At 47.5% G+C, this 24,166-nt stretch overlaps 1 protein-coding gene across 1 annotated transcript in view; it reads left to right on the top strand.

The window, feature by feature from the left end:
* LOC8043430 overlaps positions 1 to 24,166 on the top strand; it is a 183,889-nt gene that overhangs the window by 141,967 nt on the left and 17,756 nt on the right. The window contains exons 6-8 of the mRNA XM_029981552.4: positions 5,951 to 6,045; positions 15,678 to 15,918; positions 17,088 to 17,204. Coding sequence (XP_029837412.3) covers positions 5,951 to 6,045; positions 15,678 to 15,918; positions 17,088 to 17,204 — 453 coding nt within the window. The remainder of the gene's footprint in view (positions 1 to 5,950; positions 6,046 to 15,677; positions 15,919 to 17,087; positions 17,205 to 24,166) is intronic.

Genomic DNA, 24,166 nt, shown 5'->3' with positions numbered 1-24,166 from the left:
TCACAGCAATATCCGTGGTTCGAATGCCGCGCGTGCCAAGTTTCCCATGCGGCATTCCCATGCGGCATTGGAAGCACGGGTCTCGCGATGACTCGCGTTCGAATCTGTATGCAGCCTGTCTTTCGGGTGATGTATAAGCAGTGTTACTCCGGCCTAAGGGGGTACAGGATAGAAACTTGAAATATCCCCGAAATACTCCGATACCAGTGAAATGTGATCTATGATATCCGTAAATGAATATCGCACTCTCGTATTTTCAGTGGGTGGCTATATCTTTCGTTCCAACCGGCGGATTCTGGCGAGCGCTTCAAAATCGGCCATCGGGGCGGCGCGATGCGGATCGGGATATTTGCCCGTGACGTCGCGGTTCCAACGTCGGCCCAGGGTACCGTAAATACGATCGTCGTCACTTGGTGGCGCTAGCCTCATCGTCAACGCGTTGCAATCCCGCGGGGGGAGAACACCCGAGGTACGGTGTATACTAGAACTAAGAGGTGTGCCAAGCGCCGCTCGATCGCTACCGGGAGCCTCCATCGGACACAGCGGCGCCGTGGCGCTGCTACTAATGGGTCATTGACGTCAGACATTCCGACGAAGCTCGGCACCCCAACTATTAGATGGTATTAAGAGATCGTGTTATTCTTTTTAAAAATGCTTTAATTGCGTTTACAAACGAAATACTGGTGTCTCTGAGCTGCTGTCATAAAAGAGACCGCGTCTACACAAATAAATTGGCGTTACAATTTCGCCTTCGTATCCCTTTAAACGGGTAGATAAACGAAAATCAAAATAAACGCAAACCTTTCCGAAATGGACAAAATATGACCTATGATATCCGTAAATGACTATCGCACGTCCGTATTTTTAGCGGATGGCTATATGTTTCGTTTCAATCGTCCGATTCTCGCGAGCGCTTTGAAATCCGCCATCGAGGCATGCGATGCATCATGGGAACTCCGTCGCAATCGTGACACCAGGCTCCTCAGCACAGCCAAAGGCGGGCGTGATTATGAGCGCCGCCACGGCCGTGGCCTTTGCGTGTTACAATCTCGCGTTTCGGAGTGGCGGTGGGCTGCACAGCTGCACGACGATCGTGGTGACGTATTCATCTCGGCCCTTGTGGTCCGCGGTGCGTTCTGCCCTAATCTATGAACTCGAGAGGACGGGGATTTCGGCTACCAATGGGGACTCGGAAGGTGTCAACGAGGACGAGTATTGTCACTCTCGAACATTGTGACGAACAGGCGATTCGGGCTAGAACCGTACGAGCCATCCGACAGACCGACCGTCCGCACGACAAAATCTGAAGGGTGTCGGGGTCGCCAAGAGATGCCCCGCATTTCACAATGATTGGCCCACTTGAAGGTATGCGCTATAGGTGTTTTATTAACAGCGTGCTCACTTACCAGTTTGCTTCGCTTTCCGTCCGGTTGGCTGAACGCTTCTGTTTTTGTTTTTTTTTTTTCTTTAAAAAGAAATAGTCGGCACAAGACCTGGTAGCAACCGAATATTCTTGGTAGAAGGACCCAGACTCCTGAGGACAGTTGGTTGCCTTTCATAGTCCTCATCGTGAAAATGGTCACCATATAGGTGACTGGTTTTCACCGGAGTCGCGAGGGACGACGGACGCGCGAGACGGATCCGCACGCTTCGGAATTTCTCATCGTTCAGAAACCCGTGGGTCGGCGTCTCGCAGTGCGGCACAGTGTTGCCGCAGCGTTCTGCGGTAACAGACCTCTGCGCAGACGGCCGCAGCCCTCTGCGTTTGCGTGCATCCTGCACGCAAAGGTGATGAATAAACACATAAACGACTCAGCGTTACCATAAGAATCAGGCGGCGCGCGAAGCAGCGCGGTTGTGTCCTTGCCTTCACGGCTAGGGTTTCTGTACGAGCACGGCGTACTGCCGAGGGTGGCGCCACTGCGGGAAGAGCAACACGTCACGATCCCCCAGCAAAGCTTCGGCCCTTCAATTACACGTGCAAGTGGGAAATCGTTTTATTTGTTTTGAAATTACTTTTATTGCGTTTACGAACGAGAGACTGGTGTTTCTCAGGTGCTGACGCGACGTAGTATAATATACGTGAGCAATAAAATGAGCCCTAAAATTAGTTTCCGTACCCCTTCGCCACCTTGTTCAACTTTGACTATTGGCTCTGAAAAGCTCGAGCGCTTATTTTCCTCACTATGGGTAGTGCACGTGCTACCCACGCGGTTATGTTTTAATTTTCATAGAGCATGGAAGCTTGGCATTGCACGTGATTGCACCAGCAGAGGAAGTCGAAGTATCCTCACTCTGGGTTGTGAAGAAATCCCACCAGGCGGCAGTACCCTAACTTCTCGTCGCGAATAACATTTGTACCTTAACGCGCAAGATATAGCTTAACGTCCAGTTAGCAGCCGAGATCGCTCTTGCTCTGACTTCGGCCAAAATCAGACCAATGGATCGAGTCTCGGGCACCATAATCTCGGTCCATCCGGACGCCGATGAGGCTCTGCTCATAGAAATGAGAGCGAGACGAGTGAGACCGTGTCATCTATTCGCGACTCCAGCAAAACGGACGCCGCCAAGCGGGAAAACCGGGAACCAGTCGGTCCAGGTCGCTCCGCGTTCCGCCGCTTCTCTGATGGCTTTCGCGGACACGTGCTGTCGGCGCGGGGGCGAGCAATGTACTTTGACGAAGGTCCGAAACTTTCTTAAGTTTGCCTGAGTGTTCATTAGTGTGGTGAAGCCTCAGTAGATTGTTTCTTTCCATCACATGTTTGAAAGCCCGTTTACTCCACAACACACGGTCGCGTGCTTTCAATTTTTTGGATGAGGAGGGATCACGGAAAAAGTTTTGATTTCTCGTCTGTCTCTAATCAAATTCAAAGTGACGACTGCTTGGTAACTGATAAGTGGTTTCTTTATAAGGATGTAGAACAGTGGACTGAGGTTGACAGACGAAGTGTTTCACTGGAGGAAACACCAATGTTTTAGTCAAGTGAATGGGAAGGTTCGATAGCTGCTTTCCTTGAGTTTGGTTGTGCTCAATTAGCTTCAAGTTAATTTGAGCCACTAACGCCAGCCGGTGCGTTGGCTATTCATCTTGGCGGCTTTTCGCCGAAAAAGACCACATTGAACGAGTTGGGTTAATTTCGCAATTACTTGATTCAGAAAACCTGCTAGCTGCATATGATTAATGAGGGAAATTACCTGCTTTCAAAAGGTGGGGGACGCGTCTCGCAAAGTTAGAAGCTGTCACGTCATTAGGATCTATCGCGCCTCCAATATTTATATTATAACCCCTGTCGAAGCCAGCAGCAATATACGTCTACATTGCTCAGGTTGACTGGCCACAAAAAATACTCATTTTATTCGTTCAGGATTCGAAGTCGAGTTCAATGCAGAGAGGTCTGAGTGAATCTCCGAGGAAGACTCTCCTCAGTTTGTCCGCATTCGTCTCCGTTCTACCGGCTAGAACCATTTGGCTAAGTTTAAGCATAGTATCTCACTGTCTGTCAATTATACTTTTATTCAGCAGTTCACCTAATAGTTAGTCAACTAAGTTCATATTTTAACCCGAAGAATATACTAATATCGCTTTAGTGTGACATAGTACGTAATATAATACATAATCCGCATATTCATCAAAATGACTTCTCGATTGCTACTAAAACCTGAAGTGAAATACGAGTATCAGCTGCTTAGTGAAGCGCCAGCGAGTTGACATGCTCCTTGGCTCAAGAAGCGCTTGCTTAATTTTCGTAATTTTCCTGCAGCCTGTGTTCTTGACCGAGCACATGACTGGAGCTGTTTCTTGAAACGCGGACAGGCACAAAAGCTCAATTTCGCGGACAGATAAGTCGTATGGTCGAGGCATGCGAGTTAGCTAAAAATTACTCTCGGCGGAACATTTTTGAAGCCCTCGCCGCTTTCCTTAGATGATCAAAACTAATTAGAGTCTATTACCGTTTCTCCGGAGCCCATAGTTTCGGTTTTGATCGAAGTCTCCGAAACGAAAGTTTGACATGAAAAGAACAAAAAACATTGGCAAAACAAAACTATGCTCGGCAAGTTTATGCGCACCGGCTACACTTAACTGTCTCAGTTCAAATACCCATAAAATTGGGCATTCAACAAAAGAAAATTTGTTAAATTGAATGCGCCACCCATTCAGGCGGCCCGGCCGAGCCGACGCGACCTGGACTCAGCCGCCATGTTTGTTTGGTGGTGGCGCCCCCTATAGGTCGCTGGAGTCGCGAATAGGCTCGGCTGCATAGTCGCATCTGACAGCAAATGCATTTTTTTAGTTCGGGTAGGACTATCCAACTTCGCGTTCCTTTGTGAACTAACTGCTTTCGAACGTGTACAAAAACATATTTTTTTAAGTTACCCCTTTTTAAATGTTTCAAATCGGGTATGCCTTATAAAGTCACGCGTGATCGAGGCAGGTCCTTTAAATGCATGAGCGGTCATTCAACGAGCAACGCATAATACACAATTCTGAAGATCATACAATAAATATGAAGGGGCGTACGCTTGTGATCCAAAGTAGTTAAACGCAGATCACGACAGGCAACGTCTTACATCCGATTAGCAACCTTTGTGGGAAGTATACTAGTCTATCAAGAACAGAAAAAGGCGAAAGTAATTCTTTCGCGTCCCTTCTGGTTTGTCCTTTTGGTCTGACTCTGCCTGCAAGACCTTTGCACGTGTGAGCGAGCCCGTGATGTTTTATAAAACAGTATACACGGCCTAGCTAACCTCTTACGGCTCTGCCGCCTGCCAAATAAAAGAGGGTCGTAATGCCACCATTTCTATCCCAAAAATCGCAGGAGCGATGGGAGAGGAAGTACCTAAATACGTGACTCGGGACAGCGCTTTCTTTGCTCAAATGTTGGTGAGAATAGCGCATAATGCTCAGCATAAACTGCACAACTTGGGAAGGACTGAACGCTACGGCTTTCGCGAGAAGAGAAACTTTTATGGCGGGCGCGTTTACACTTACGGATTGGCGAGCGGATCCGCGCTGGCGGCGAGCGGATTATTGGAGCGGTGTGGCGTATTAATCGACTCGTCGATGGCGGAAAGTATGAATATGGGTCCCGGACCGATTCAGATTTTCTGCCAGCTACGACAAGCGGATCTCGCCACTCGGCTGCCTGGAACGTGCGTCTCCGACCGTTGTGCTTCACCCGTTCAAAATCCCTCGATTTCCGCCTGCTGATGTCATGGAAGTGTCAAGCTGTCGCTGGCCGCTGTCCTTGTGGTGTCACCCCGGCGGTGGTGGATGTGGCAGACTCCTGTTCTGCTGCAAATCGCTCTCTGGTGTGACAGTCCACAGAAGCCTCAGCAGCCAAGAATTTGGACGCCGCAGCGACAGCGATACTCGATTTTTTTCGTGCCTTTTTCTCCAGAATTTCTACGTTCAAACGCCATGGGATCGCGGCATTCGATAGCCCTGCACACAGCCGTATATGTGAAGAGGGTTCGGTCATTAATTGGTAAGAATAGAGCGAAAATAAGGGCACGCCATTGGCCGAAATTGTTTCAATGACCTTGGACACGATCATTGACAGCTTTCTGTGACCAACCACTAGCCACAAATATTCCCCTAGCGGAGGCAACGAGCCTAACAAATACCCTCCAATCATAATTTCTAGGTAAAGATGTGTTTAGGTTTTTCATTTCAGCTCGCTGGAGTTGAAATTTGCCACTCTTCGTAAATGAAGGGGCAACGCACGTGACGTTGTCGTCACGACGACATTCAGAACGCCCTCAAGCTTTCTTTCGATTGTACTTGCGATCGCGGCTGCTGCTGCGGCCGCGAGTGCGAATTCCGTCGGAGTTTTAAGGGGGCATTACCGAACCATCTTCGTGTATATAAGCTCTTTTCCGGATTTATTCTCGTCTCCTCGCGCTTTCGACGATAAACGTGATCTTTGTCCTCCCCTGTCCCCTGTCCTAGGTGATGGAGGAACTGAAGAGCTCTCCGGATCCCGTGGTCATGTACGGCGCCTCCCAGCTCCTTTTCACCTTGCTGCCCTACAGACTGGCGCACTGGTGAGCACAGCACGACGCTTTCTTTTTATTTTATTTGTTTAAAGCAATCAGGGATTTTCATCGCGTGCTTTCGAACCTACTTGCACGCTTCGTCTTTATACCGCGCGGTGCCGTGAATATCTGATCGAACGAACCTGCCGCCACAGGTTTCTCTTTTAGCCGCTGAGTGCCGTCGGCTTTGTTCGAGTCGGCAATAGCTGCATTTCGGGACCCACCTTCTTGCTCGTGTTCGTCAATGACTTCGCATTTTCACGTAACGTGTCGCCTAACCTCAATTTCCCTGCTTAGCTTGGGGGAAAAGTTGACGTCACGTAACTTAATGGTGCCACGTGACGTGACGTCACCATTTGCCCCAGCTATATTAATATTAAGAGGAGAAATATATTCGCTGAATTTCGATAGAAGAGGCCGCTCGTTGCAAAGAAAATCGAGTGATCTCGCACATTCATTTCATTTAACTAAGCGTTTTTTTTCTCCCATTTTTTTGGTGCGCCCGGCGACCATGTGTGTACAGAAATGTATGTCAGTGACTTCATTCCCCGGGAACGGCACCAATTTCGGCCGTTATGTAGCTATTGTGCGCATTCTTCGTATTCTCGACTACATACATTTATATTACTTTACTTTTACATTAGTTTTGGTGAGCCGCGTGGTAATAACGTTTATTTATTTATTTATTTGTTTATTTTTTAATGTGCTCGAAGTAATGAATTGGCCGCAAAGCTTAGAGGCAGGAATGTACGAGCGCCCTCGCAAAGAGAGGCCGGTTTCCCAACTTTTCTGCAGAGTCCGTAATAAAACGGTCGCCGCAATTTCGTACGCCCGGAGGCCTCGTGGGAATCCTTCCTCGTGTTCCAGCAAAGATCTCAAGGAAAGAATTGGGCAGAGATGAAAAGGCTTTCTTTTAGAAGGACGCGCGAGAGGCCGTAAAATATATCTTACAACCCCCCGTTTGCCTTCTTTATATAAACTAGTTGCTTTATACTAAAGATTGAGAATAATAATTTAAAAAAAAAAACATATCAAGTTAAAAAAAGATTAAAAATATTCCTTCGGACAGCGTTTTCAACCGCGGTAGATGTCGAGAACCAGAGTTGATAATTAGATATCGAGCGTTGCTTAAAGGGACACTGACGGGGTTTACGCTCGCCGAGGTTTTTTATTTAAACATGACATACAGGGTGAGTCAAAAGGATCGATGGCTGTTTGAAGGAACGGTATAAATCGGTTTCTAAGCGTACCAAGCTAAGCTTTTACACAGAGGTGGCCGGCGAATGTGCATTGAGGGTATAAAGATTTCACTGAGCAAACTTACCTGGGTAAAAAGTAAAAAAAAAAAAAAAAAAACTAGAAATCTTTATCTACGGCGGCCATGTGCTAACCAGAGGTGTCTGATTGGCGCAACAGTCGACAGATGTCAGCAGTACTCTCCGCATCGACAGGGGTAGGGGAGTTCGGCAGTGAAGGCACCGACTGCCGCATATTTCAGCGTCAGCTTCGTCGCTGACGCCACTTTTGTCGGTCGCTTGTTTTGGATGTTTCCCTCATCGCTGAGGCTCTTAACCCAGCCCAAAGGTGGTCGTCCAATCTTTCTTTTTTTGCTTTATTAAAAATATACGTGACTCTGCAGCAAAATATCATGGCGTACTCACCTGACAGTGACACCATATGAAATCGCCTAACAAAACAAAAATGGGTAGGTGTTAGTGTTTCTTTAAACTCCACTATTAACTTATTATTATTAGGATTAAACGTGTGTTTATTAGAAGGATTCTCTCATCACTTGTCTGCTGACTTATTAAGGGGGACTTATTAATTAAAAAAGTATATTAGCTATATCCGGCACAACTCGGTCTGCGATTTGTTGCGTCTTCCAAATATGCTGTATCAGCCGTTAGTTATATAACTAAGTCACTGGATTTTGGCAAAGTAGCGCCATTGCCTTTCCTGCCTGGTAGCCGGATACAAAGATATACTATTCGCGGCGACAAGTTTGGGTATCGCCTCCTGGTGGATTTTTTTCACAACCCAGAGTGGGGATACTTCAACTTCCTCTGCTGCTGCAAGCACGTGCAATGCCATGCTTCTATGCACTATGAAATTAAAAGCAAAACCGCTTGAATAGCGCGTGCACTCCTATAGTGAGGAAAACGGAAGCGCCCCTTTGCTAGCTTCTCGCCACGAATCATACAGGCGACCACACCTCGCAAGGTGATTGACTGATCAGTCTCAGTTTTCATGGCAATCGCAATTTCGGCCCATCCAAATCTTCAAAGGTTCGAAAGAGTCATTCTGTACCAGTCAAGCGGATATCGCTATGGAGCGCACCATCGCACTGAAAGCGTTCCTTATAGGCGTCTTTGGCGCTGTGCACGCAATACACTTATCAAACATGCTTATCTTCACGGATCGCTTATCATGATATTATTCTCCTTGCGTATCTAAAGACGGGACAAAGATTTTTCAATCCCCGCCAAACACCGGTACCGCATGTGATGGTGGTGCGATGTGCTCTTGTTTCGCCGGTGTGTCGACAACAAAATCTTGGAATTCAAGAAGCGTTTCTATAAAAGCTACCCGTCACCAGCGAATTTATATCGGCTCACCAAAAATGCGCCTTTCATTGGCCGGCGAGCAGGAACTCGATATGTGCGACCAGCGAATATCTGTGCGCTGCATGCGCTTCGCCGTGTTTGCTACGCTCAACGCCGGAGTATAACATAGCCTTCAAAAACACAGAAATGAAAACAAAACAAAAAATTGAAGAGGCTTAGAAGGGATACACATTTTTATGTGCTTTTTTCCGCAAAAGACACTTTTTTTTTTTTTTAGCAATATTTACGATGTAAGACGCAATCTAGGTGGGGCGCTAGGCCCCCGCCCGGTGCTTCCAAAACTAAGCAGCTTTTCTCGGCTCTCATTGGTTGGAGAGATTATTACCATGTGAAATGTTGGTTGTGAAATGTTATCTCCGTGCCGTAATAGTATTTAAATCTACAATATTTTTTTTTTCTTTTAGGTTTGAGAAACAAATAATTTAGAAAGAGTCGTTATTGTTTTCAAAACTATCCCGAGGTTGCTTTTCCGCTTCTGTTTCAAACGATAGGCACATAGCAGTGCCGGCGTCTGCGAAGTGATCAACGAGCAGAGCTCGTAGAGCTGGTCTATTTCATGAGTGTGAGTCGTTCTGCGTTCCCTGAGGTGTTCAGAGGAAGATCTCGTCAACCGACCTACTTGGCGACAACTTTTCCTGGCAATGCAGTGAAAAGGAGGAGAGCCCACGCGTAGCTTTATCCAGAGCTCGAAATGGGAGAGGGAGCGCGTGCCTCTACCTTCCACTGCATTGCCAAGAAAAGTTGCTGACGCAAGTACGCGCCTTTGGAAGCACTGTTGGCGCTGTGCGGGTGCTTGGGTTTCTAGCCGGACTGACTCAAGCCTAACGTCCCACTTCAACTATGGTGGTTGATTTGGCTTGATTTTCCTTTGCACGTGTTGATGTTGGATAAAGGTGTTGGTTAACGTAAAAGCGGCCGCGCCGCTTTGTGAATTGTGCAACCGTCGTGATTACAACCGTGGTTTCAAAACCGCAGGTACGAATTTGTGAGCGATTTGGTAGGGGTCAATCGAGCGCTCGGCTCGCGCATCAAGTTTGTTTAGGTTTCTTCCCATAATTTCGCATCGAAAGGAAAATGTATCTTGAGTTTTGCCGTACACCTAGCCTGCCAATGCGATTGCGGAGGGCAATTCGTCTGCTTCATTGCGGAAGAGTTGTGGTGACGTCATAAAGACGCGGAGCTGTGATTGGCTCTGATTGAAGGATAGCGGGTAGACCTTGAAGCAAGCTGCCTTGACGTCTACCCACTATCCTTCTTTCAGAGCCAATCAGAGCTCGGCGTCTTTCTGACGTCACCACAACTCTTCCGCAATGAAGCAGACGAATTGCCCTCCGCATATTTTTAGTTCGCGTTTTATTTGTGTGTCATGGCGCTCGCCCATCTTGCTCGTAGATGCCATGCGAAAAAATAACAAGAACAGAAAAGCTGGGAAGACTGAATATTTATTTTGTTGATTTTGTTTAGTCCTCTCGGCCACTTTTTATGCGCAAATTGACACATATCGATAGACGATGACAGACGCTTGTATTGGACCGTGGCTCGTGCATGATGGTACGCTAGATCGCCGCTTTCATGGTCGCGTCTTGCGAGCGTTGTAGAAGTTTTTAGACGGGGCGGATTATAATATAATCTTTATTTGGACTCCTTGAGTATCGGGTAGAGGGGCAAAAGGTAAACAAATTTCACCTGACGACGCCCCAGCACCCTGTACATAGCTCAGCAAGATACAGCAATAAACGCAAAAAAAAAAAAAAAATTGAAGCTTGTATTGTGTTCGCAAAACAGTAATTTTATACAAAAAATACAAGAAACAGCAATAATAAAATTACCCACATATAAATAATATTATGCATGATCATAAAAGCAAATAATAAATTGACAGTAATAAAGTGCTTGGAATTTGTTGCTTACAAAGAAAAGTATCGGTTAACAAGGATACATACAGAAAACAAAAAAAAAAACTGATAATAAACCCTATAAATAGAAAGAAAATTATTAAATAAACAGTTTCACTACGCTATTCATAAAATGGCAGGAGATAACGTTTCATATTTTTCTTGAAACTGAAAAGTGAAGTAGAACTTTTTATTAGCTCATTGATATCGGGGTGGTTGTTTAAGAGCTCGGGTATTTTATAAGTCAATGCTTGGGAACCGTAATTTGTTCGTATTTTTGGTTTCATATAGATTTAGCTTCTCAGATTATATGGCGTTGTCTTCGGGTAGTAGGTCTGACTAAATGTATTTTCATCTCTGTTGTAGTCACTGTATATATACATTGCAACTTCAAGGATAGAAAGGCTTTCAATGTCCAAAAGTCGTGCTTTCCAAAATATGGAGCTGTATGATCAGTGTAACCGGGGTTCTCAATACAACAAGCTGCTTTCTTTTGTAGACCAAGTCTTCATAGCAGATGAACAAAGCAGAAAACGGACGCCGACGCTCAGCTTTCATGTCCGCGGCTTGCAGGCACTGCAAACAAGATAGACGGGGGTAAAATAGCAGACGATACCGGAGGCTGTCGCACTTCAGCTCGCACGACTAGCAGGCGGGGTAAGACTCCAGACTAGACGCACCGGATGTCGCGAAAGGGGGACAAAGGCTTCTTAACGTGTTCGGCAGAGCATCCAAGCCAATCCAGTAGTAATGGGCGCGGCCACTGATCTGTGGGCGGTGCTTAGAGCGGGCCGTGACGTCCACCTAAATGGCGTCTAACTGCGTAAATATTACGCAAAAAAACAATTCTGTTTCGTGAAAAAATTAGCAATAAAACAAAACAAAAATATACGTGTCCCATTTACGCCCTTTAAAACTTTTCCTTCACTTAAGTGTATTTTTAATACTTTTGTTTTGAAATGCCATGAAAAGTTATCTGCGCGTATAGTCACAAAACTATTTTTTTTCCTCCGCGCTATGCAGTGACCAAGTTAGACCGTCTAGAGTCCGCCATATCTAAACAAAGAGAGAAAAAGCACCAAATGCTGCACTCCCGAGGAGACATCGGAGTGTGGCCCGCCTTTTGTACGACCGCGAGTGATCCCTGGTCCTGGACTCCGGGAATGCCGTTAGTGGATTTAGAGCGATCCAAAAAGGTCCATGATCACGCATTTGTAGAATGGTAAATGCTATACTCTATTTCACTTTATGATGTACCGCAGGAAAGGCTACAAGCGCGAGCTCCTGGCTCACACGTCGGTGGCACAAGCTCTCGTGCATTAATAATGGCAGCTACCAACGCTATGACCTCGCGCTTCTAGCCTTCCTTGCGGTACAACATAAGGCCAAACAAAGTATAGCTCATTCTTAGAGCCCTGCATATCCGCGGATTATCCGCGGACCATCCGGAGATATCTGCAGTAAACTGGCGGATGCGAATAAAATTTGGACGGATTTTGGCGGATTGCGGATCGGATGTCAGGGGCTGCGGGTGCGGATATCCGCGGATTCGGATCTAAATTTTTGCCGGTGGCATTGAGTCCGTCGACTGACGTTTCATCTACAGATCATGTCGTCGACATGCGACGTTTGATCGAAAGGCTTCCCGTGTTTGTTTCATCGAAAAACCTGAGTCGTTTCGTCGCACACAACCCTGCTATTTTCGTAACAAACGTTTTGCGTCTCGTCTGGATTTCAGGGGGGAGGGGGACATGGTTTGGTTAAGCACGCCATGTGAATCACGCGCTAGCTTTTAGCGGCTTAGTGAAGAAATACGTTGTCGACAAAACGTCGCAGGGGCATGTGTCCACAAAACGTACAGCGTCGACGAACCGTGTATCCATGAAATGCATGTCCGTGAAAAGTTGTCCACGAAACGTATTTCCACAAAACGCGTTTCGAAGAAATGATAGGGATCCTTAGAAAGATCTGATCCTTACTGAAGATCGCTTCAGTTAGTGCAGGTCATCTCGTCAAAGATGCTATCTATAGAAAAATTAAAAGTAAAGAATGCAGGGCATCAATCGTGCCGAGAATGCTAGTTCTTTGGCAGGGAAAGAGCGGAAAACATTTTTGGGCAAAGAAACTCTCAAACGAACAAGTCACAAGAAAGTAGAAGAAACCTGCCCCTCTCCGCAGAGGGTGGTGTGGTCATGATACCAAAAACAAAAGAAGTGCTTCGACAGCGAGCGCGACCCTGTGGCGCCACGGTCTGCAAAGTTTCGGAATCAGCGGCGCAATCACATAGGCAGCCCTTAAATTGCCTGTTTCTTTTTTGTATGCTTAGAGTTCTAGCCAAGAAAGTCGGCTAGTTCATATTCGTCCGGTTACGACGCTAGGGCGCCAGCAATGCCAGCGGCTGTCGCGCGCAACATCCGTAGCCGCTCTAAGAAAAAGAAGAAAAAAAAAAAAGGTTTTCTTTCAATATATATATTTGGGCGCCTGCAAGCCGCGATATTTCTCGAACAACGCGTTAGTCGACCTGATCAGGCCTTGCACTCTGACTTAGCGGCGCATCTGCCCGCTGGCTGACACGAAACATCGTGAGACTCGAGGCGGCCGCATACGCTCGGTAACATCACAGAAAGGATTTTGTCTTTCTGGCCACTGGTTCTCCTCCTCTCTTTCGAAGTTTTAGAGCGCAGCTCTTAGGGGCCCGTTCCCGGCTTGAGCGGCGTCGCCGTCGCCGTCGGCGTCGGCGCAACCAAGGTCACCCCAAGGTCACGTGACCCCCAAGGGCACCACGAGCTCACGTGACCCCCAAGGTCATCCCAAGGTCACGTGACCCCTCCCCTAGGGTCACGTGGCCCACAAGGTCACGTGACACCCAAAATCACGTGACCTCCAAGGCACAAGGGAACCCCCCTGCCCCGAGGTCACGTGACCAAACCGAGGTCACGTGACCACTCCGAGGTCACGTGACCCCCTCCTCCCGAGGTCACGTGACCCCCTCCTCCCGAGGTCACGTGACCGCCCCTCAGTACCCCTCCCTACTCCTCCTCAAGAGCTGCGCTCCAATTCGGCGTTACAGGGATTTGTAAACGGCTTTCATTTTTTTCTTTTTTTTTAAATTTGTTATGACCTTTTCTTTTTTTTAGGCGTTCAGACTTCAGGGGAGAGTTAAGGGACCACAGGCGAAAGTTTCCGATTGCGCGTGCGGCGGGGGAAGAACGCGGTTGGCGTGGTTTCCGCTGATTTTGCTACTCTAAACGTAATCGTAACCTCTGGTGGTTAGCAAGAACATCGACATGGTTCCACATTTTGCGGATGCGGTTCGGATACGGATACAAAGTATGCGGATGCGGATCGGATACAGATACAATAATGTAAAAAGCTTTCGGATGCGGTTCGGATGCGGATACAAAGTCTGCGGATCCGGATCGGATACGGATACTCAAACTCTTATCCGCGCAGGGCTCTACTCACGGCGTCATGCTTGTAACGCGCCAATAGATAAAAAGAGAAGTCGCTTCAAAACCGCTCCAAATTCACCGAGGGAAAAGACCCCTTTTAAAACCCGCCTCAAGTAACGTAGCTGATCAGCATTTCTTGGGTACGCACTCGCTCTCGATACGAGCTGAGTCAAGTTGACCCCGAACGTATTCGGCAGCCCTGGTATCCAATCCACGCTCAGAGTACGTGCCAAAGAAATGGCGGACTGGGATAACTTGCGTAGCAGCTTCTAAATGGCGGGCTGAAAACACACACACACACACACACACGCACTCACACGCGCGCGCACACAGACACACACACACACACACAAACGCACGCGCACACACGCACACACAAAACGAATATCAGTTTTTGCTTGCAGGAAAGCTGGCATAGAGGTTCAAGCGATCCCTTCCCTCTCTTTCGAAAATTTTCGACATTGATGAATCCGTGGGTTCTCGAAACACAGAGTCAGCCAACTCACTTTGAAGTGATTGATCGTATTGTAAACTGCTTCGATGATATCCACACTCTCAAGAAGTAAGTATACCTTGCTCACTGAAACACAAACACAAACGCAAACAGAAGCTTTTAGTTTTGTTTTTCACGAAAAACTTTATCGAGATTGAGTTTGCTCGAAGGTCTTGAAATCTCTAAGTAAAGGGTGATCGCTGACCTGATTCCTGCCCATCCATCTCTTTTTTTGTTTTTCCCCATTTAATAGACGGGTCTGAGAGAGTACTGAATAGAAGAGGCAAAAGAGTTGATTCAGGGTGGCCAGAGGGCCTAGTAGGTAACCTTTTGGTGGCGGGATTAGGAAATCAGGACTGGCCTGCACCGGCGAATTTTATACCTTACGGTTAGGCCGCTAATGATGTACCACCTGAGCTTGTTTTTCGTCAGTGTCTCTTCAATACTCGAAAGAGGGGCGGGGGCACGAGAGAAAACAACTTCGGTTATAAAGTATGTGCCGTGAACAATTTTCTTTGGTGCAGCCTTTACCTACTATCGGCAAAAGTCCAAAGGGTCAGGATGGCTAGTTGGGCTAGTTCGTTTTGCATCATGGTGTAATACGCCAATAAAAAACGATGAAAAACAGAACCTGAACCAATGATAAACAGAAAATGCCTAACGACTGGCGCTTTTGACGCTGCAACGATGTATAGTACACAATGCCGACTGCGCGCTCTCTGAAAAAAAAAATAGAAAGAAGTATCCGAGCATCGTACTGGCGTGCGGTCGTGTATCCCTACTGTGTGGTGCGCGTTAAAGAACCCAGGCTAGCGCGGTTGTACTGCACTGGCTAAATTGCTCATCTACAGCTGATAAACAATTCGCCAGTTGAGGCAGACTAAGTTCAGGTTGTATAAACATACCCCCACCCCAATTCCCCTTTTATCTTCGCAATTTCACCGCGACAAAGAAGCTTCTGAATCAGTGGCGGTCTGTGCGGGTAATGATATATATACTTAAATTCGAAAAGCGCCAAAAAATAAGGACAACTTTTCGAATCTAAGATGTACCAATCTGCCCAACTAGAAATTCTTTTACGAGTATACTTGGGCCAGACTAGGACCAGTACGCCTCTGCAAAGTCATGAACATTCCGACCCGATGTCGTTTTATGAGCCCTTTAATGATATATCCAGGTTCCTGGGCCTGTGGCAGCGCAAGCCGTCGGCGGTGCTGTGCAACGTGCCGGGCCCCGAGAACCACGTGGTGCTGGGCCTGAGCCGGGTCCGCTCCGTGGTCGCCTGGGCGGGCTGGACGCCCGACGTGCCCGTCGCCGTCACGGTCACCTCGTACGCGGGCGCCTTCAGTGTCGCCGTCTCGGCACAGGTCGACGTGGTCCCGGACCCGGACGAGATCGTGCGAGACTTCGCTAGGCAGGTGGGACGAGCGGCGCCCTCTATCCGTGACGCCACGGTCAGCATTCGCCTTGCCGCGATAGACACCTAAAAGATAAGGCCTGCGTGTGACGTCATCGTTAGTCCTACCCGCTCCAAGTGGCCAGCACGCTGGAGCTCGACGAGAGTGGCCGTAAAGCGCATCCGTCTTGGCGTCGCAGTGAGCTAGCGTCGCGCTCCTCGTGAGACGCTGCGCGACGCGCTGGCGTCCACACTGACGCCATCTAGATGTCGTGGGTCATGACGTTCGGAGGAGGCCTTGTTTTCTAGGAGGTATTGCGTGACGCTGCCAGTTGCGATCCCGGCAACTTTTATACGTTGCGGGTGGCAAGTTCCATGGTGGCGTCTGCGAGGAGCACGATCGAGTCTCGCAGTCATCGCACGTTGAACTCAAGTCGGACTTAAGGCCTGTTCACACATGCAGCGGAGCGCTACAAGCATAGCCCTGACCTCGCGCTAAGTGCGTGCTGACGGGATCGTTCACCAGCTTTGTATCGCACCGTCAAAACTATTGCTTATGGCAGACGGTAAGTGGCTGATGGCACGTGAGCAACGCTACATCAGCGCGTCGCTGCATGTGAGAACTGGCCCTTACTCACCTTTATTTCCGTTTATGAAAGCAGATCCTCTAAAGACGTCGTTGTGACGCTTTTGGTCTCTCACGTCGCCAACAGACCCTTTTCGAAAGTCAGAGCCATCCAGTGTTCGTTACGGAAGTTCGAGAAATGCCTGTTTTATTCGATGTTGTCACGAAGCCATCAGTTGGCTATTCGAAGCAACAGACAAACTGTTTGTAGTTCAAGCTAGAGCCACATATTCACTTGGAAGTAGCGACGCTCCTTGGTGCTTAAAATCAATGTTGCCAGTTATCTGAAGCTTGATCTGAAATAGCAGGAAACAATTTTCCGCCCTCCAGAAATGTGACAACCCCCTCCCATCCGCCCTAAATGGCAATTTGTTTATCCGGCACAGCAAATTTTGCAACAATGCACGCAGTATGCGGGACAAACCAACCCCCCCCCCCCCCCCCCAAAAAAAAAAAAAAAAAAAAAACACACACTTGAATGTAAAGAAAAATAATTTCCGAGAACACGGAGCCTAAGAATCGCGGTAGTGGTCGTGCCTTGGTTCACTGGCTCCTCTGGCTCGCAGTTGAACCACCTGTCGGACCTGTTGTCCAAGCGACGGATCCCCGGCGAACATCGGCGGCGCTCGAGTTACACGGCCGAACGTCGGAACCAGGAGATCATCAAGCCGCCGCTGCACGAGGTACTCGCTCAGCTCACAGCGATTGTTCATAAGCGCGGAAGGGGAAACGCCGGCGAACGTCCGCGCATACAGCCCATGGCTCGCCAAGAGGCAGCAAGGGCGCCGGCAATCCAATTCGTTTTACCCCAGTCTCGGGTACGACGTTCACTGAGCAATATAAATAAATAAAAAGGGGAACACTACCGCTCCCAAGAGCGAATTTCTGGAATCGTATGGGTCAGGTGAAGGATTTGGGCTCATAAGCTCCGCTAAAACAAATCGAGGTCAAGCTACCGCATTTCGGTTGTCGCTACCCTCGCAGCTGCATGGACCCTGTCGTGGCCTCCAAGATTCCCGGCGCCCAGAGCCCGTTCCAATCGCCGCGGAAGTAGCTTGAGCGCCATCTCGCGGCAACAATAACGGCCAGCCATATTTGCTCAATAATGGTCTCGGCCGACGAATAGAACGCTCAGAGGGAGTCGAGCGCATCGGCGATCTTGGAGGCCATCACTCCATACAGTACGCTACACATACCCGAATGCGCGGCATAATAGCTTCGCTAAACTAAGCTTTTTATTTAGTGGGGGCATCATATCGGCAGTATGCTTGCCATTGGCGTGTACAGGACGCAAGAAAGCTGGTCGGAAGTCGGCAAGACAGTCTGTCACATGTTATGGAACGCAGGGCGTTAGCCGCCAATGCAGAGTATCTTATTAGCGCAATCAATGGGCAGTCGATGAGGAAGCAGCAATGATCAGAGAACGTATTGAGCAGAGTTTCTTCACTTGTCGGTGACTCGAGAAGAGACCTTCACGAAGAGTTTCTTCGTGCATTGAGAAAACCAGGTCTGGCAGTGTAACTTCGGCCGCCACTATGGAACTTTCAGGATGTGTTTAACAACCTTTGCTATCAACTCCTAGACATCTACAGGGACATTGCCCCGAGGGATAAGTGTGTCTCAAGTTGGTGAGAGTGAAAGCCCCTCTTTCGTTCCATGAGCAACGTTTCGTGATTGTCAAAAAATCAGCGAAAAACGCGAAATCTTTGGCTTCTCCCAAGAAGGCGTGGAATGCTAGCAGCAGCTCATAAATCAAACATCTGGAGAGGTGCGAGCAACGTGGAATTTGTTTTTCACGACCCAGAGCGCGCACGAACGAAACAATAAGGAACACCTTGTGGTACGCTTTATCATACCCTCCTCTATACTCACAAATCCTGGCAGCTCGACGACGGAGCCATAGAGTGCCTGGTCGCAGATTCGGAGCGCGAGGGTCTGGTAGCACAGAGCATTTCTCGGGGTGTCTGGTATTCAGCGCACAGCTTTTGCAGCGGCAAGGACCCGAAACATGGTTTTCAAACCCCACGAGAAAAGGAGCGGTAGCCCAAGGAACGCGAGAAGCACGAGCGGACATTCCATCGCTCGGGACAAGTGTGTTTCGGCGTCTCGCCGCAGCGGGGCGCCCGTTACATGACTCTTGTATGCCGCTCTACCTCTTTACTTTCGGCGGCCGCGTCACGTGATGATCTGCGAGGCTTTGTCAGTATAGAGGAGGCTACGATTGCACCTATTTGCTGCTTAGTTGAAGCAGTTGTCTGGTGTACAGTATTGCCCAAAACAAAATCCCAGTTCGTCGACACGAATTTCGCGTTACGAGTTGTTAAAAAGAATCACGTTCCCACTTCAGTTTCAGGGTATCGTTACATTCCTGCATTCTCAACTGAACTTGCGCTCAAGTAATGTTTGCTGGATGTGGTAACTAGGATATATAATATATTGCATATCGAAATTCTTGTAAGTCTCGGAACAGCTTGGAATATCATAGGATCGAACTCAGAAATGCGAGTATAACCACATCATAAGTGGATTTGTCGTTGGAAAATAATTTTGTGGACGCGTGCCGCGTATTCAAAAAAAATAAAAAAATAAACAGACTAATTTTAGAAATAGTCAACATGACCTTACCTATACATAAATCAAGAAGTATGTCGTTCCAGTTGCCGTTCCACAGAACTTACGCGAGGACGTCTCGCCCCGGTTTCACTTGAAACGGTGGCATATGCCCCTTCGTATCTTGTAACTTCAAACCTCTCGTGCACGGTGTGTGACCTTCATTTAATATTCGCTTCCCTACCCCCATGCTTTGCCGCTTAAATTAAAATCTGATCAGTTCGAGGAAAGTTTGCGTATTGTTTGTGCTGCTGTACAAGCTTTTAACAAGTTTGGTTGCTGGTGAACCAGGGGTTCCTGAGCTTGATCCCCGCCACCGCTCGTTTCTACCTGGAGCTGTAATCTGGACATGTCGGGCGAAAAAGGTCGGCGAAGGATTCGATCGCCGTGATTGGTCGGCAAAAGGTCAATCGCGGCACCTGCCAATCACTCCTGCCGGATTCCTCGCCGACTTTACTTCCAAGTGTCCAGATAAGAGCCCCCTGTGGAACATCGTGCCGGCAGTAGGTATGCGGGCTTTTTATGGTGGGCTGTTTTAAACTCAGACTCGAAGGTTTAGGATAGCGTATGAGAGGTAGTCGAAACAAATAACTGAAACAAATTGGATCGTGGCGACGCGACGCGTAGTTTGATGGAGATATGTTCACTTTCTCGCTTTATTTTATCTACGGATTGTCCGGCCCATTATCTAATTAAAATACGCGAGGTAACGTTAAGGTAACGATGGTTCCAAACTTTAAAATGTAACGGGAACGCGTTCATTTTGGATTCCTCGAACTTGTATAGGGAACTCGTTCCAGACAGAAGGAACGAGCTTTTGCGCCTGCTTTGGTGGAACGTGTACGACGCTGTTACATTATGTACGTTAAAGCTAGATAGCCGTTCTGCGCTGGCCGATTTGCCGCTCTGCGGCGTTAAATTAACGTCGCCATTTCTCAATGTAAGGCCTCGTTGTATAAACATTCAATGTATAAATGTTTCTGTTTTAGAGCGCAGCTCTTAGGCGCTCGTTCGCGTGTCTTGCGGCGTCGCCGTCGGCATGACCGGATGAAGAGAGAGGGTAGGGGGAGGAGGAGGAAGTTGGGTACACAGGAAGAGGAGAGGGTATGGAGGAGGAGGAGGGTGCAGAACCAGTACGTGAGGAAAATGGTATATATATATATATAATATATATATATATATATATATATATATATATATATATATATATATATATATATATATATACACCTCAAGAGCTGCATTCTAGTTTCGGATTGCTGAGATTTGTAGACGTCTTTCATTTTTTTGTCTGTGAAAACGGATTTATCGCGGTGCGTCACGTGGAAAAAAGGCGGATAAAAAAGCCCGTCTCTGCACTCACTGAGAGCTCTCAAAGCGAGTGACGAGAATCTCACAGCCATGAGAGGGCCCAGGAAGCAAGCAAGAGGTTTCAACTTAGAAGCCGCACCCTAAGTTTTTCAAGCTGACGGGACTCTTCGGAGGCCAAGAGCATGTGTTCGTATCGAATTCCTTTCGACATCAATGCTATTTAGTTTTCACTAGTGCAATGCTTCCACCACCTGTTTTCTTTTTTCGTACGCTATGCAAAATGGTGTTCACAACCCTGCTTAACGGGAACTTAAAATAACTTCAAAGCGGACTCTTCACAAGCATCAGCGAATCATCTTAAGATCTCACTTCTGCTCGTGTCCATCCGCGTGCGCTGGTTCGTCTGATCTTTAAAAAAGGAGTTCGTTCCGAAGGCCTTTTGAAGGGCCCGGAAAGGGTGATATCAGAACACGACGAGTCACGAAGTTCACGAGTGTCAAACGAAATGGAAGAATGGCATTGCATGCGATCAGTATCGTACGAAAAGTAGCGTTCCACCTGAAATGTTCTTTGAGCGACAGTGATCGATGTGACGTGTGGCGTTTTTGGCGCGCCTTATGTCAATATGTCGTTGCGTCGATTCTTTTGTGGGCGGCTTTGCATTTGCAAAAATTATTTTCCCCGTTATCTCTATGTATACAAATGCCCATTCCTTTTTATTTTTTCACCTCGTCGTGCACGTGCAGCGAACGCTAAAGGCCGGTTCAGGCACTTGCGTTTGAGTGCGTTTGACTGCGTTGCGTCGAGAACCGAAAGCGAGTCACCGGCACATCTGTGCTTCGTATGAAGCGTGGAATCCAATTCAAGGAATCATCTTGGCACGCGATATAAGCAGCAGGGATGTCCTGGTGTCTCGCAGTCGCAACGCAGTTAAACGCAGTCAAACGCAACTGTCTGAACCAGGCTTAAGAGCGCGAGCGGGCAACTTCACTGGTTGTTCTCGCTGTATGGAGCATTCGAGCGACCGAGGTCTAATCTAAAACCAGAAGCTCACGCTTATGGCCTTCCCTGCGGTCCAGGTTAAATTGAGATAAATTTATGTGCGTAGTTTTGTAAGCAAAAGTAGTGCATCGCTCGTGCCTGCCAGTGCATGGGCTGTAGAGGTGCAGTCTTGACGCAGATTTAGACTTGTATGCCACTGTAGTTCACGCAGTTTGCCAACTTAAAAAGACCGATTCACGTGGTGTGTTTTTTCTACTGCGAGCTTTATGCCGCGTAAACCGCGCCTCCAAAATGTGTCCTTCCTTTTTTACATTAGCGGCGATCATTAGCGATATCTATCGCATTTGTGGAACATAATGTTTAAGCTGGACTCAGTTTAAGTCACTTAAGGTTACTTGTGTTTTTCTGCAAAAGTAACCGAATGAAGATGCTTGAAACGTTATTATGAAATGCTCGCATCTCGACTCATTTGTTATTTATGAGCAACTGTGTACCGTTGTTTTCTGGTTGTTTCCACCTTAGCAAAAGTGTAATTTCGCGCTACAACGGCTTTGGTTAGCCTGCCATGGCACCGGCTAGTCCACGCGTGTGTGCATTGATTCCATCTCGCCTCAGGAGCAACGCCACCACTAAAACTTGCAGAATCTCATCACGTGAATCGGGCTTCGGTTGTTTCGCTTTTGTTGTAGTGATCCTTTTTTTGCGAATTCCGCTCAAGGTCATCGCCGCACTCGTATAAAACTCTCGTGTTCAAGCATTTCTAAGTGTCGGACACCGCGCGTCCGTCAGCAGGCTACGTCTGAGAATGCGTAGCCTCGAAATTGAGTGCCCAACTTTTCGGGGAGCTTTGGTGCGGGTCTTGCGGCTGTCCTTTTAGCGCCTTTGCCATACTTCGTTTCAGCGAAGTCCAGACGGAGCCTACTCTACGAGCTAATTGAACCAATCAAGTAGCCTGAAAAGCGCAACTAACTGTGCCTTTTTGTTGATGATTGTTTCCGCGGTGATAGAGCAGGTACAAAACCACGACGAGCACCGTGAAACCAAGTATAGACAGTCCCAAAAACTTCCGTGCACTCAGTTTCCCGCAGAACAGGCGAGTAGCCCGACCACTGAAAACAACGAAATAATTTCAGCGGTTGAGAAAGTAATGATCACGGCGATTCTCCTACTCACTGTCCAGCGCATTTCGCATTTTGTAGGACTGATTGTGTATTCTGACCTTCGTCACTCCCTCGGAATCCTTCTCCTGTTAGCAGTGGTTGGCTACTGGCGTGTTATGCAGAAGAATTAACGCGCAGACTTTATTTTATTTTTTTATTTTTAGAGGTTGCACTTAAAACTAAATTGCTTGTTTCTGTTTTGAGTGCGCGCTCAGGGCCAATCATTGATTTTCATGATTGTGATAATGACGATCGGTAGAAGGGTGATTGGGGGCTGCCCTGGGGTATTGAGACCGAGGGGAATATGTTTGAGGTCATGCAAAGTGTAAGAATGGTGACACTAAAAGAAAAAGTCACATCTGCGTCTAGACTGCCTCATAGGACTCGGAAAGTCAATGCCTCTGATCTACGAAGAGATTTCAACGAACGACAATACAGAAAAAAAATATTTGACCTAAAAATGACATTTGCGATGAGCATGACATGCTTGACCACATTACACGTGATGGGCAGGCTTGAGTTTCGGGTGAAAAACTGAAGAAGTTTTTTTTTTTCTGGCCCAACGAAGCCTCGTCGCTTAGTGAGTCTCCTACTTTGGTCGCAGCGATTGGCAGGAATGCGGACGAAGGAAAATTCATAGAGAGTGCACAATTTGCTTGGCACATTTATTTTTATATCGGTCATCAACAAAAATAAATGGATGATTGCCTCTTCGCGCTCTCTGGAGGAAAATAGAGCTGCGAAAGGTTTCATACTATGGCAATATGATTGAACTGTTACAGACAGATTACAGCTCGCTCAATACTCAAAACAAACAAAAACATGTACGCTTACCGAGCGTATACCTGTTCCTAATCAGCATATTCTAGCTCCAATCCTCGAGCGATTCATTAAGTTACAAACTCCAGCCTTTGCCAAGTTCCCCTATTCATTGAACTTATTCTCGCCTCATCTAGGGAATAAACTAAATGACCCTTTGGATTTTACAGTTTACACTTACACGAGAGCGCTCTAGGCCTTGAACTTATTACATATACAACGATCATCTAACTCTTATTGGATTGTAACACGATTAACAAGCGCGTCTTCATCTAGTCATGGCCATTAATTAACAGCTTTGTTTGATCCGTGAGCGCAACTGTTCTTGCCTTTACCACTTGATAGTGACCTAAAATCAAACTTGAACATGCAGCAAGCCGCGGTCAGACCCCACCAATAGAGAAGACAGTGTGCACACTCTGCTCACGAGTTTTGTATCACAGAAGAGAGTTCCGTCTGCAGCGAACATGATGTACAAGCAGTGCGACTTGAGTAATCCAACTGTTGCAAAGACACAACGTAGAAAGGTGCAAACGAAGCGGAACAAAGGTAGCGACCTGAAGGAAAACTCTCGGATATCTCACAAAGAGCTTCTTCGTATAGCGTGTTCTTTTGAGGCGCTGGTTCCGCTGCCAGAGTTGGAGCAAGACTCAAACCGAAGGCGCCAACACGCTAAGACAGACACGCATTGTTCCTCTCCCACAGTATTATTCGTCTGCGTGCTCCACCGGGTGTCGATGTAA

The sequence above is a fragment of the Ixodes scapularis genome, unplaced genomic scaffold, assembly GCF_016920785.2.
Source record: "Ixodes scapularis isolate PalLabHiFi unplaced genomic scaffold, ASM1692078v2 PGA_scaffold4__175_contigs__length_147842914, whole genome shotgun sequence".
Taxonomy (NCBI): Eukaryota; Metazoa; Arthropoda; class Arachnida; order Ixodida; family Ixodidae; genus Ixodes; species Ixodes scapularis.
Note: the sequence above shows the minus strand (reverse complement) of the source record. Positions and strands in the feature narration are given on the sequence as shown.